We start from the raw sequence: 15,224 nt of genomic DNA, 5'->3' as shown, positions 1-15,224 counted from the left end.
TTTTGACAGGGATTGCATTAAATGTATAGATTGCTTTAGGTAGCATAGACATTTTCACAATATTTGTTCTTCCAATCCATGAACATGGAAAGCTTTTCCATTTCTTTGTGTCTTCCTCAATTTCTTATGAGTACTTTATAGTTTTCTGAGTACAGATTCTTTGCCTCCTTTGTTAGGTTTATTCCTAGGTATCTTATGGTTTGGGGTGCAATTGTAAGTGGGGGTGTCTCCTTAATATCTCCTTATTCTGTCTTGCTGTTGGTGTATAGAAATGCAACTGATTTCTGTGCATTGGTTTTATATCCTGACACTTTACTGAATTCCTTTATGAGTTCTAGCAGTTTTGGAGTGTAGTCTTTTGGGTTTTCCACATAAAGTATCATATCATCTGCAAAGAGTGAGAGTTTGCCTTCTTCTTTGCTGATTCAGATGCCTATAATTTCTTTTTGTTGTCTGATTGCTGAGGCTAGAATGTCTAGTACTATGTTGAATAGCAGTGGTGCTAGTGGACATCCCTGCCATGTTCCTGATCTTAGCAGAAAAGCTCTCAGTTTTTCCCCATCAAGAATGATATTCACTGTGGGTTTTTCATAGATGGCTTTGATGATATTGAGGAATGTACCCTCTATTCCTACACCTTTAAGAGTTTTGATCAAGAAAGGATGATGTAATTTGTCAAATGCTTTTTCAGCATCTACTGAGAATATCATATGGTTCTTGTTTGTTCTTTTATTAATGTATTGTATCACATTGATTGATTTGCAGATGTTGAACCAACCTTGCAGCCCAGGAATAACTCCCACTTGGTTGTGGTGAATAATCCTTTTAATGTACTATCGGATCCTATTGGCTAGTATTTTGGTGAGAATTTTCACATCTGTGTTCATCAAGGATATTGGTCTGTAATTCTCTTTTTGGATGGGGTCTTTATCTGGTTTGGGGATCAAGGTAATGCTGGCCTCATAAAATGAGTTTGGAAGTTTTCCTTCCGTTTTTATTTTTTGGAACCGTTTCAAGAGAATATATATTAATTTTTCTTTAACTATTTGGTAGAATTCCCCTGGGAAGCTGTCTGTCCCTGGGCTTTTTTGGGGGGGGGGGGTTTTTTGATGACTGCTTCAATCTCCTTACTGGTTATGGGTCTGTTCAGGTTTTCTATTTCTTCCTGATTCAGTGTTGGTAGTTTATATGTCTCTAGGAATGCATCCATTTCTTCCAGATTGTCAAATTTGCTGGTGTATAGTTGCTCATAATATGTTCTTATAATTGCTTGTATTTCTTTGGTGTTGGTTGTGATCTCTCCTCTTTCATTCATGATTTTATTTATTTGGGTCCTTTCTCTTTTCTTTTTGATAAGTCTGGCCAGGGGTTTATCAATCTTATTAATTCTTTCAAGCAACCAGCTCCTAGTTTTGTTGATTTGTTATACTGTTGGGTTTGTTTGTTTGTTTCTATTTCATTGACTTCTTTTCTGATCTTTATTATTTTTCTTCTGCTGCTGGGTTTAGGCTTTCTTTGCTGTTCTTTCTCCAGCTCCTTTAGGTGTAGGGTTAGGTTGTGTACTTGAGACCTTTCTTGTTTCTTGCGAAAGGCTTGTATGGCTATATGCTTTCCTCTCAGGACCACCTTTGCTGTGTCCCACAGATTTTGAACAGTTGTGTTTTTATTATCATTTATTTCCATGAGTTTTTTCAATTCTTCTTTAATTTCCTGGTTGACCCATTCATTCTTTAGTAGGATGCTCTTTAGCCTCCATGTATTTGAGTTCTTCTCAACTTTCCTCTTGTGCTTGAGTTCTAGCTTCAGAGCATTGTCGTCTGAAAATATTCAGGGAATGATCCCAATCTTTTGGTACTGGTTGAGACCTGCTTTGTGACCCAGGATGTGATCTATTCTGGAGAATGTTCCGTGTGCACTAGAGAAGAATGTGTATTCTGTTGCTTTGGGAGGGAATGTTCTGTTTATATCTGTGATGTCCATCTGGTCCAGTGTGTCATTTAAGGCCTTTATTTCCTTGTTGATTTTTGCTTGCATGATCTGTCCATTTCAGTGAGCCGGGGGTGCTAAAGTCCCCTACTATTCTTATATTATTGTCAATGTGTTTCTTTGATTTTGTAATTAATTGGTTTATATAGTTGGCTACTTGCATGTTAGGAGCATGCAAATTAAATTGTTAAATCTTGTTGGACAGACCCTTTGAGTCTTGACCCTTGAGTCCTTCCTCATCTCTTATTATAGTCTTTGGCTTAAAATCGAATTTATCTGATGTAAGGATTGCCCACCCAGTTTTCTTTTGATGTCCATTAGCATGGTAAATAATTTTCCACACCCTCACTTTAAATCTGGAGGTGTCTTTGGGTCTAAAATGAGTTTCTTGTAGACAGCATATGGATGGGTTTTGTTTTTTATCCATTCTGATACCCTCTGTCATTTGATTGGGACACTTAGCCCATTTACATTCAGGGTAACTATTGAAAGACATGAATGTAGTGCCATTGTATTGCCTGTAAGGTGACTGTTACTGTATATTGTCTCTGTTCCTTTCTGGGCCATTTTTAGGCTCTCTCATTGCTTAGAGGACCACTTTCAATATTTTCTGTAGGGCTGGTTTGGTGTTTGTAAATTCTTTTAGTTTTTGTTTGTTCTGGAGGCTTTTTATCTCTTTTATCTCTTTTTATCTCTTTTATCTCTCATGTTTTCAATGATAGCCTAGCTGGATATAGTATTCTTGGCTGCATATTTTCCTCCTTTAGTGCTCTGAATATATCATGCCAGTTCTTTCTGGCCTGCCAGGTCTCTGTAGATAAGTCTGCTGCCAATCTAATATTTCTACCATTGTATGTTACAGACTTCTTGTCCCAAGCTGCTTTCAGGATTTTCTCTTTGTCGCTAAGATGATGGGGTGTGGACCCATTTTTATTGATTTTGAGGGGGGTTCTCTGTCCCTCTTGGATTTTGATGCTTGTTCCCTTTGCCATATTAAGGAATTTCTCTATTATAATTTGTTCCAGTATACCTTCTGCCCCCCTCTCTCTCTTTCTTCTTCTCTGGAACCCCAATTATTCTAATATTGTTTTGTCTTATGGTGTCACTTATCTCTCGAATTCTCTCCTTTTGTTCCAATATTTGTTTGTCGCTCTTTTGCTCAGCTTCTTTATTCCCCATCATTTGGTCTTCTATATCACTAATTCTCTCTTCTGCCTCATTTATCCTAGCAATAAGAGCCTCCATTCTTGACTGTGCCTCATTAATACCTTTTTTATTTCAGCTTGGTTAGATTTTAGTTCTTTTATTTCTCCAGAAAGGGGTTTTATTTCTCCAGGCAGGGTTTCTCTTATATCTTCCATGCCTTTCTCGAGCCCAACTAGCACCTTGAGAATCATCATTCTGAACTCTAGATCTGACATATTATCAATATCTGTACTGATTAGGTCCATAGCCGTCAGTACTGCCTCTTGTTCTTTTTTTTGGTGAGTTTTTCTGCCTTGTCATTTTATCCAGATAAGAATATATGTACAAGAGAATAAAATACTAACAGGGTGGCAAAGATCCCAGAAAAATGTATGCTAACCAAATCAGAAGAGACCCCAAACTGAGGGGAGAAGAAAGGAGGTAAAAAGAAAAAAATATATATATATACAGAGCTACCCACTTTAGGAGTTTTTAGGAGTATTTTTAAGAGTATTTTAGGAGTATTTTGGTCTCTTAGAAGAAACTACCTCCCCAAATTTTAAAGAAAGTAAACCTTATATATATATACAAAAATAAGAGTAAACATAATGAAGGGATGGAATATGACTGTAAAGATGAAAAATTTAAAAACGTTCTAAAAAAAAAAAAAGAATTGATAAGATAAGTTGGTTGGAAAAAGAAAGAAGAAAAAAAAGTGGGGGCGACAATGTGCTCAGGCTGGAGACTAGAACAAAGCCTGTACTAGATTTAGGGTATATTTTGATCTATTAGAAGAAGTTATATCCCAAAATTTTTTAGAAAAAGAAAAACCCTATATGTATACAAAAAATAAGGTTAAATACAACGAAGGATAAAATATGACTATAATAATGAAGGTTTAAAAAGATTTTTTAGAAAGGATTGTTAAGATAAACTAGTTAAAAAACGTTAAAAGAGAAAGAGGGAAATTTTTAAAAAATATAAAAAGAAAAAAATAAAATTAAAAAATTTAATTTTACTTTGCAAGACTAAAGGATCATGGGGAGAAAGCCTTGAATTTCATGCATTGCTTTCCCCTAGCTCTGGAGTTCTGCTGTTTTCCTTGATCAGTTAGCTTGTTCTTGGCTGGATGTTCTTGTTAATCTTCTGGGGGAGAGGCCTGTTGCAGTGATTCTCAAATGTCTTTGCCTGAGGCAGAATTGCACCACCCTTGCCAGGGGCCGGGCTAAGAAATCTGCTCGAGTTCTCTCTTGGGAGCTTTTGTTCCCTGAACGTTTTTCGTAGAGCTCTGGAAAACGGGAATGAAAATGGCAGCCTCCCAATCTCCAGCCGGGAGGAGCTGAGAGCTTGGGTCTCCACTCCTCAGTGCATCTTCAGAGAAAAGGGGTCAATCACTCCCATCTTCCTGGTCTCCGGCTCTGCTCTGGGTTCACCCAGCCTGTGATCGAGCGTTTCTATCTCTGATGCACAGCCCTGTTTGGAGTCTCCAACCCCAGCAGATTCCTGTTTCCAGAGGAGGAAGGTGAATCTTCCCAGACCTGCCACTTGTGGGGTCCCTGCTCGAAGAACAGTGGTCCAACTGTGCCGCAGATCACAGTTTAAGGTAATTCCGAGCTGAGAGCTCACTCCTCTACTCTGTCTCTGTAGTTGGCTTCCCCCACTCCAATTTCTGGGAGCTCTGCCACACTCCAACACCCCCGATCTTTCAGTGACCCTGCAGGTCCTGAGACTACACTGCCCTGCGAGGGCTTACCGCCTCCCTTACCCCTCCCCCACTTAGCCTCTGGAGCGATGTCCCTCAGTGGAGCAGACTTCTAAAAGTTCGGATTTTGTGATCCACTGCTCTGCTGCTTGCCAGGATCCGGCCCTGCCCCCCACTGTCTATTTTCCCATCGCCCAGGATTCACTTCTCCGCACATCCTACCTTTCAGAAAGTGGCCAATTTTCTGTTCCTAGAATTGCTGCTTATCTTCTCTTAGATCTCCTGTTGAATTTGTAGGTGTTTGGAATGGTTTGATAACATCTAGCTGAACTCCTGCGACCTGATGTCATTTCAGTCTGCTACTCCTCCACCATCTTAGATTTTATTTATTTATTTGACATAGGGAGACACAGCAAGAGAGAGAACACAAGCAAGGGGAGAGGGAGAAGCAGACTTCCCACTGAGCAGGGAGCTCGATGTGGGGCTCAGTCCCAGGACCCTGGGATCATGACCTGAGCTGAAGGTAGACAATAACAGAGCCAGCCAGGAGCCCCTAGGAAATTTTAATTTTAAAAGAAAAAAATGAGCTCTAGGGACCCCTGGGTGGCTCAGTTGGTTGGACGACTGCCTTCGGCTCAGGTCATGATCCCAGAGTCCCAAGATCAAGTCCTGTATCGGGCTCCCAGCTCCACGGGGACTGCTTCTCTCTCTGACCTTCTCTTCACTCATGTTCTCTCTCACTGTCTCTCTCTCAAATAAATAAAATCTTTAAAAAAAAAAAAAAAGAAAAAAATGAGCTCTTATTCTCGTCACCAAATACAGTATTTAAATTAAAAAAGATAATCTTGTTACCAGATCATAGTCCATATCATTCTCTAAAAATAATTCCGAGCTGTCTTCTGAACTGATGCTCTCAGTGTGGCTGTAAAAGAAAAAACGTCTGATTTCTGAGCCACTTTCAGTCAACAGATTTGCTTCATTTCTAAATTGTCTTTGGAACCTAACTATAATGTAGTCCTTTTCAGTAGCCTTTTTAGCCTTTTAGGAAACCACTGTTTGCAGGAATCAGTGGATCCCATACATATGCAAAAGAAAATCAGATTCCATCCAGACAGGGGTGACATATCTGAACAAGTGAGACCACAAGGAAGGGCCAAACCATATGGTACCAATTATTTGAGGTGCATTTATAAGAAATCTTTTTAAAGAAACACATGACAACCTACATTGCTGCATCTGTTTTGTTTCTTTTAATGCAGTCTTCTTGACAAACTAAACATGTGCTCTAGTGCTCAAAACAAAGCTTGTTCCCAGAGTAACACAGTATTTTTCTTTTGAAGAGTGGATTTTACTCTTAAAAATATCTTTTTTAAATATCTTCTGATCAGGCTGAGGAATGTTGGTTGGGGGGACAGGAGATGAGGTACACTCTTAAAGAATAATTATGTGGTTTGCATAGAGGCTTTGGAAAAATCCTTTAAGAAGGATAAATTGAAAATGATTGGAAAATTAAAGAGGCAGAGACTAGAGAGAGTAAGGTGGCTGTTGGTGTGATCTAGGTAATGAACATGTTCAAGTAGAAGGTAGTGATGAAGGGAAGAGTGAGTAAATGAGCTGGAGATGGGAGGAAAATCTAGAGATCCATGAAAGAATGAAATCCTGGGAACCATGAGTAGAAAGAGCTACCGGAGCCAAAAAAGAAGGGACAGAGATGACTCCAACATTTGTAGTCTGTGAATCTGGAATAATGGAAGTCATCCTAGTAAGATGGAAAACAGTTAAAGGATGAGCTAAGAAAAAAATTAATATTTGCTTTGTTTGTGTTGAGTTTGAGGGAACAAAATGGGAGCTGCCCTTTAAGGCATGGAAAATAAAGTGTGGGAACATGGAGAAAGATATATACGATACGATAATATGGTATAGACACACTACATATTAACTATCCACTCACTGAATGACATCCAGATTGTTTCCAATTTGGGGCTATAAAGAATAAAATCGCTATAAATATCTTTGTGCAGCTTGTTGTGTGCACATCATTTCCATTTCTCTCGTTGACTCTGTAACAACCCTTACACTGTCAAAAATCTGCATATAACTTTTGACTCCCTCAAAACTTAACCACTAATAGCCAACTGCTGACCTGAAACCTTACCAATAACTTAAACAGTTAACATATTTTGTAGGTTATATGTATTACATACTATATTCATACAACAAAGTAGGTTAAATAAAAGAAAATGTCAAGAAGATCATAAGGAAAATACATTTACAATATTATACTATGTTTATCAAAAAAATCCACATATAAGGGAAAGTGCATAGTTCAAACCCATATTGTGCAAGGGTTTAACTGTGATACTACTCAGCAATATAAAGGAGCCAACTCCTGATAGACCCAACAGCTTGGATGAACCTTCAGAGAATGAATGGTCCGTAAAACATCCATTCCCAAAAGATTACGTACTGTATGATTCCATTTATGTAACAGTTTTGAAATGGTAAAAATCAAAGCGATAGAGAACAGATTAGTAATTCCAGGACTTAAGGAGAGGAAGAGAGAGGGAAGTGGATATACTACAAAGGGGCAACATGAAGAATCCTTGTGATGATGTTCTGTATTTATTTGTACCTTGACTGTACCAATGCCAATATCCTGATTGTGATATTGTACTGCAGTTTTGCAAGATGTTACCATTGGGGGAAACTGGATAAAGGGTACATGGATCTCTCCGTATTATTTCTTGCAACTGTATGTGTATCTACAACTATCTCAAAAAAAAATTAATTAATAAAAGCAAAGTAAAACAGTGACTCTTAAGTGCCACAGAAGTGGAGTGACCTCAGGGTCCCTGGAATTTAGAGTACAATGTCTGTGTTGACTTTTGTCATGTGTGATTGTCATGGATACTGTGTTGCTGGCCCAGATCCTCTCCTGGGGGCCAGTGTACCCATCCTGGTCATCAATATGTTTTCTTAAATAGCCAGGGTTGAGAACTAGTAATTTATTAAATAATGAGTGCTAACGAGTCAACAATCATGTAAGGGGCAAAACAAAAAAGTTTTGTGATCCAATTGCAGCAGTTTTGAATGATGTGGTAAAACTGCAAATGCAGGAGTCAGCAGAGTAGCTTATCTTAGTTCTCTGAGAGAGCCAGGCCCAGGATGCAGAGGGCAAGTGGTTTCTGCAAACAGCAGTGACAGGCACTCATCAAAGAATGCGCGGGGGCCTATGGGAACTCAGCCACCTCTGGAGCACCCGGAAATGGCAGTCACCACCTCCCGTATCTGTTAGGACGGGTATTTGTAGGTGGTCTCTTATGTTGAAGAAAGGCTAAAAGGGATATTTTCTGAAAAACATTTCCAAGAGAGTTAATGAAGTAAGTCCTGTACCTTGATACAGATGATTTCTTACTCTCTGGAATGGACTTCTTGTGTGGTTTTCCTATTCATAATGTCCAGCCAAAGTCCATGTCATTGGTGATGGTGGAGATGAAAAGAAATAACATAGAATTAGAAATGAGTGCTAGTTATTTGGTGCAAGATATTCATTTTTTCTGCATGGATATGTCCATTCTTTTTATTAGAATGATAATAATAGAATGCCTGAGCTAATAGATGCCTGAGCTTATTTATTCTAATGAAATTGGATTCCAGGCCTAAAAAAAAAATCAAAGGTAGTGGTGGGGTGCGGTGGCGGTGCGGGGTACGTACTATCAAAAACATGATATAACTATCGATAGTCCCAAATCAGGGGCATAAATTGTGAAGTATAAATCCTGGTCCTTTTTTTTCTTAAACCTAACCAGGTATATTTCATGTATAATCACAGATTTTTTAAAAAGGCAAAAAATAAAAATGATGAACACTTCAGTTGTTCCATTTTGTGGAGGGGTGTCTTGTGCCGGTTCTCTGCCCCTGACTTCTGTGCCTGTTGTGTCCTTTCATTCCCCTCACCCCCGGAGTCTTGTAATCATGTCAGAGAGAAAGAAATGGAACGCCTCGGTCCCAGGGATTCTGGGACCAAACACCATTTGTTTACCAGGTTAGCTCAGAGGTCCTGGATTTCCAATTTGAGATGGGCACCTTCCTGGTTTTACTTTTGTGAATGAGGTCCCAAATCTCTGGTATTACCTTGGCGATCTCTTTCCACATAATAGTCATCTGAAAATGATATCTTCCTGGGATCCTCAGTACTGCCATCTGTTTTCGTTGTATTTAATTCTAGAAATGAAAAAAGCAGTGGGGGGGGGAGAAAAAAGGGGAAAACATTTCTGAGAGGTTTGTCTCATGATACAAGGACAGAAGTATAGGATGGGAGCATTGTAACAAGCAAGTGTATGCTGCTGAAGGCAAGGGCAGAATGGCAGAATGGAGGGGAACTGACCTGCAGGGCACAAGGAGGTCCCTGTTTCCTGCCTCACTCAACAGCCTGATAACTTCTATAATCCCTGCGTCAGCCATTCACTCCTCTAGACTGAGGGGCTCATTGCTTTCTAAGTATCCTCTAGTTAAAGGACAAGTCTAGGAGCACTGAAGTTTAAGCTGCTAAATGCAATTACTTCCTGATTTTCCTTTCTATAGGTTTTCTCTCTCGTCAAACTGTGTTGAGTTTAACCAAGTGCCATCACTGTGCTCAATACTCTGTACACATGATTTAACTTAATAACAGCAAAGTGAGCTGTGACAGCCACCGCTGCTGTGCTGGGAAGTCTTTAACCATCAGCTCTCTGGAAGAGTTCTCCCTGGTTTGTCGTTTACTCGCTTCTGTGGGGTAAATGCTCTTACCCAGGAGTCTCAGGATCAGCCCTCAGCTGAAGACTCCGGAGAGAACTCTCTGTGTAGCTCTCTCCTCTCCAGGACTCTGCTCTGGGAACTCCAGCCCCTATATATATCCTTAGCTCCGTCTCTGCAATTCATGGGGACTGCTGGGCTCCTCCTTCCTCTGCTACATCCTGGAAATGCTCCCCAGGCACTATGCTGAGACCATCATTTGGCTTATCTCATTTGTCTCTCCTCTCTCAAGGATATCTCTGCTTCTCTCCTTGATGCCTGATGCCTGAAACCTTCATATATTTTTCACATTTTTTTTAAGCAGGAGGAGAAGTCTGGTCCATGTCACCCCAGTGTTGCTTTGATTTGTATTCTGTTCACTTATTCGATTCTTACCTATAATAGATCTATTTTGGTCCATTGAGCTGACTTCCTAATACAAGTACCATGGGGTGTTAATTTCTGAGACTCTGTGATAACATATTATATAGTACTTTAAAAGATTAGTAACACCAGGGCATCTAGGTTGCTCAGTGTGTGAGCAACTGACTCTTGATTTCGGCTCCGGTCATGGTCTCAGTCAGGGTCCTGAGATGGAGCCCCACGTTGGGCTCCATGGTCAGTGAGGAGCCTACTTGGGATTCTCTCCCTCTGCCCCTCTCCCCACTAGCACACACTTGCTCTTTAGATAAATAAATAAATAAATAAAATGTTAAAAAAAATATATCAGAGATAGTGGGAATTCTTGTTCAGGTTCTGCTTAAAACAAATTCTGACTGTTTAATAAATTACTCAAATAAATACTGAAACATCTGAAAATTAGGGATATTTACTTAATTGAAATTAAGAACATGTGACTCACTTGTTAGTACCGGAAGACTGACATTCATGCTCTCTCTACTCTTTCTCCTCTGCGCCCTTTTCAGCGCTTGTTGGATTTGCCAGTGTTTTGGAGACAATTTCAGCAGAAAAAATCCATATTTCATGTACTCTCTAAGGAGGAATTCTGTTTTTGCTATTTCACTACTCAAAAGAAATGAAGATATCATTAGAAATATTCATGTGAAAGCACGTTCATTTAAAAAAAGAAAGGTTTCACCAAATTTGTTCCCTTGATTATGTATTTGAATAATAATTTATATAACAAAAATTGTAAGTAGGGTCATAAAAATATGGGTGTCAAGAATATAAGATGAGGGGCGCCTGGGGGGCTCAGTGGCTTAAACCTCTGCCTTCGGCTCAGGTCATGATCTCAGGGTCCTGGGGTCGAGCCCAGCATCGGTCTCTCTGCTCAGCAGGGTGCCTGCTTCTTCCTCTTTCTCTCTCTGCCTGCCTCTCTGCCTACTTGTGATCTCTGTCAGGTAAATAAATAAAATCTTAAAAAAAAAAAAAAAGAAGAAGATAAGATGAGAAAAGAACCCATAAGAGTGCTACTGAATAAAACATGCCCAGGATATACACACAAGGAATAGACTGATGCAATTTTACTCTTATTTCTGAGGGAAATCTCGTATTAAATTTTAGGCATAGGAAGAAATTAGTAGGCAGCAGACGATGGGACTTATGTGAGAAGAAAAAGAAAACTAACACGAGCGAGCTCCTACTATGGAGTGGGCAATACGCAGGAGCGTGACGGATACCATCGCCTTCTCTGTACAGCACTTTACAATCGGTACCATTCCCACCTTTTGGAAGAAGAAATGAACGACTTGCAGAGTCATCTGTCTAGTAAAGGCAGAGCCAGCACTCAGATGCGCCTGCGGCTGACTCAGAGGCCCAAGCTCTCGCCTCCGCTACCCAGGGACTTGGACTGAACGCTCTCCCCAGCCTTACACTGCTTTCCCATAATCGTGCTACAAAGTGGACCTTGAAGGAATGTTTAAAATAGCCACCAGGGCCCTCATGAAAGAGAGCTCCACCCATTTTCTTCCCAGTGTCCTCAATCATGCCCTCTTCAACATCCTCAGCAGTGTCCCCTACCCCAGCAGCGTCAGCCCCACTACTTCTTGCAGGCGGTGCCTCCTTCCTCCCTGATGGGAGCAAGATTCAAGAGGCAGCAAGCAGCTGGCTTATGCATCACGCTCCAAGATCTTGGGGGCCCCTCATGCTACTGCCACTTTGTTTTTAGTTGGAAATCCTCCCAGAGGCGCTGCAAGAACAGGGTTGAAATGGCTAGCATTGCACAGCTTTCAGGCAAAAGCTTCAGAACAAGATTCCTTCCCCTTTGTAAACAGATGCCCATCCCTACCTGCAGTGGACAACCTTCCCGGGCCATCTCCAGGCCACAGAGAGAAAAAGGAAATAAATAGCAGGCGCCTGCATCCTTTGTGCTGTCCCCAGCTTGTTTTTCATAACCTTTTGCACCTTTCTAGGATGATGATGCACATACACACTAAGCCAGCTCTTTTCAGCAGGGCTGTTCGCTGGGTAGCCATTGTGCATAAACACAGGACTCCGTGCAGGCACAGCGGCTGCTACTCTGGCTCCACAAATAGAACAGAATCTTCTAATTACCCGACAGAGTGAAGGCGGAAGGGAATGCTCCACCTTGGAATAACTTCAACTTTAGGCTTCTAAAATAGAAGAGGCTCCGGAGCCAGGATGTGTTTGAAAACACACATTCTGTTAATATCAACTGGTTTCAAAGAAACTACCATCCGGTTCATTTGCTATATTTTAGACAAGCTGCTGTCCTCTTCTCCAAAAACTCTAGGACTTGGTTTTAGAGGAAGGGTAAGTATCAAATCCTCAAAAAAGATAAAAAGAAAACAAAAGAAGTTATAGTATGACTTGACACCAAGAGTAGTGTCTCCTGGGTCATGAAACTACTGTCCAAGAATGATGATAGAAGGAAGCTTCTTTAGATATTTAAAATTAGACCAAGTGAGATACCCTTGACTACGGAAGAAAACATCCAGGCTTGGGGTGGGGGGGAAGTGGTGGGTGGTATAAATTTATCCCAACTCTCCTTCCTGTAAATATGTCATTATAGATTCTGGCTTTTAATATCAATTCTAGGTTCAACTAAGTAAAACTATAAAAAATCTTGCCAATTATAGTTGAGAGATGGTTGTAAAAATGAATCCCAATTTTAGAGATGTTAAAAATGTGGAAAGAAATATGCCTTCAGGGGCGCCTGGGTGGCTCAGTGGGTTAAGCCTCTGCCTTCAGCTCAGGTCATGATCCCAGGGTCCTGGGATCGAGCCCCGCATCGGGCTCTCTGCTCAGCAGGAAGCCTGCCTCCACCTCTCTGCCTGTCTCTCTGCCTACTTATGATCTCTGTCTGTCAAATAAATAAATAAAATCTTTAAAAAAAAAAAAAAAAAATACACCTTCAGATGAATGAAAGAGGGCACTTAGAAAATAATTTGTGGTACACTCTTAACATTGGCTTGCTTCTTTTCAACCAGTTTCTAGGCTTCTACACTGACAAGTCACAGAAACTTTTCGGCCAGAGGTCACTATGCTCTGATATCCAGGCAGAGACAGATGGTCCTTATTTAAAAGAGACAGATTACTTGTTTAAAAATAAGGTTATATGTAGAAAATCATCAGCTGATAAGGAATATTCCCATGAATGTCTTGCTGGGCACAGGGAAGTTTCCATGGGGCTGGGACATTTGAGAAGGAAAAGATGGTGCCCAGGGCTCACCTTTTCACGGCCTGTACCTCCATACTGGCTTTCTTGAGCTCTGCTGTCATTTGGAGTTTGTTAATAGTTTCCTGTGCTGCACTGAAAAGTAACAGGCATTAGTTAGTTTGTTTTGTGTTGTGTTGTATTCTGAGAAACTAAAAAGAAAGAGGGAGGGGAAAAGGCAATTTGGCCCAAGTAACAAAAACGAACATTTTAAGAGCATCTACAGATCGCTGGTCATTTTCTCGAAGGAACTCTTCAAAGGCCATTGCGTCTTCTTGGAGCTTTTTTTCGGCTCTTGTGAGTTGCCGTTCCTTTGCCACCATGTGTTTTTCAAACTTTTTAATTGTATTTCTTTTGGTTGACAGGGCATACTAGGAATATGGAAAACAGAAGTGCAACATTATGCCACATTTCCAGCTCATTGCTAGTACATTTCATCAGTCTGCTAATAAAGGGGAAAGTAACTTGCAAAGCGATCACTTGTATTAGAAATAATAGCATGCCAAGTCTTGAGACCATAGCCTTTATTTTACGAAGGAATTTATTTGGGGACCGTTAAAAGGGAGACTCATTCTTCTTTTTCACTTTTATGAAGAGGCTCAATATGGTTCCCCAAAATCAAAAGGAGCTGCATATCCCCTCAGGCTGTAGCCTAAAAAATAAAAATTAAAACAACAACAACAGTAACAACTATGTATCCCTCCAAAGAGGAGGTCTACCTGGTATGATCCACAGTAGCCCTCCAATATTTCTGGCCATTGGGAAATTGGGTGGTCTGTAGTCACAAAGCCTCTTCTATTAGGAAGCAGCCCAGAACAATGAGGTTTTCACCCTGCTATGCCTATGACACATTCTGCCAAGCTGCCCAAGGGTAGGGGTCTTTAACCAGCCTCCAAGAACTCTGTGTAAATCCCCCAATACAACTTTGATATCTAGCATTTATTTTTTTTATTACAGAATATAAGAATTCACTATGGTTTTTAATGTCATGCATGAAAAAGAAATTATAAATAAAATCCTATACATTATAATATAAATGAATTTAAAATATGTAAATGAGATCATTTTAAAGAAATAACAACTGGGGAGTCAGGGGCCAGACAAAGTCAGCAGGTCTTCAGTAGAGGTGGGACGCATGTGGAGAACAGACTGTAGGGAGAAAAGTGGAGGCAGACCAGTGCTCAGAAGTTGTAACAATAATTCATGCAAGTGATATCGGTAACAGTGGCAGCAGGGGAGGTCATGAAAAGTAGTGTGGGGTATATTGGGAAAAAATACATTTGAAAGCATATTTGGATGTGGGTTGTAGGTAGGAGAGTTGAGGATGACTCCAGTGTTTTGGGCCTAAACAACCGGAAAAATGAAACTGCTGCTCACTACGATAGGGCACTCCATGAGATGCAGATTTGCCGGGGTAGGGAAGAGTATAGGAGGGGCAAAATTTTGGAAATGGGAAGTCCAAGGTGCCTCCTGGGCGTCTAACCAGAGATGTTAAGAACTACAGTTGCCTTTGTGAGTCTGGAGTTCAGGGAAGAACATCGGGTAGAGAAGTAAGTTTGGAAGTTGTTAACAGGGAAGTAGAATTTAAAGCCATGGGCCTGGAGGAGGGTTGATAGAGCATAGGATGAGGGGTGAGTCTGGGGGTGGTCCAACATTTGGAGATCCAGGAGAGGAGGAACAAGAAAAGAAAACCGTGAAGATGTGAGCAGCCAGTGACGAGGAAGAACCAAGAGATTGTGGGTCCTGGAAACCAGCCGAAGAAGACATTTCAAGAAAGAGGAAGGGACCGAATGATCTAACTGCTGCTGGGAAGGAAAAGGAAGGAAAAGCAAGACTGTGAGGTGACAATTTGAGCTTGGCAATGGGAAGGTCACTGAGAACCTTCACAAAAGCAGTTTTGGTGGAAGGTTGAGGAAAAAAGCCCAACTGAAGTTGTTTTAG

General features: G+C 40.6%; 1 protein-coding gene across 2 annotated transcripts in view; it reads right to left on the bottom strand.

Moving 5' to 3' along the window:
• Window positions 1-15,224, bottom strand: part of CCDC38 (coiled-coil domain containing 38) — a 47,947-nt gene that overhangs the window by 15,419 nt on the left and 17,304 nt on the right. For both annotated transcript variants that reach the window (XM_004748501.3, XM_004748502.3), the window contains exons 6-11: window positions 13,491-13,654; window positions 13,299-13,379; window positions 10,509-10,669; window positions 9,008-9,097; window positions 8,267-8,318; window positions 5,726-5,795 (exon numbers count right to left, since the gene is read on the bottom strand). In XM_004748501.3, coding sequence (XP_004748558.1) covers window positions 5,726-5,795; window positions 8,267-8,318; window positions 9,008-9,097; window positions 10,509-10,669; window positions 13,299-13,379; window positions 13,491-13,654 — 618 coding nt within the window. The remainder of the gene's footprint in view (window positions 1-5,725; window positions 5,796-8,266; window positions 8,319-9,007; window positions 9,098-10,508; window positions 10,670-13,298; window positions 13,380-13,490; window positions 13,655-15,224) is intronic.

This window comes from Mustela putorius, unplaced genomic scaffold (genome assembly GCF_011764305.1).
Source record: "Mustela putorius furo isolate JIRA1106 unplaced genomic scaffold, ASM1176430v1.1 tig00000788_pilon_pilon_pilon, whole genome shotgun sequence".
Lineage (NCBI taxonomy): Eukaryota > Metazoa > Chordata > Mammalia > Carnivora > Mustelidae > Mustela > Mustela putorius.
This window is presented reverse-complemented; position numbering and strand designations above follow the sequence as displayed.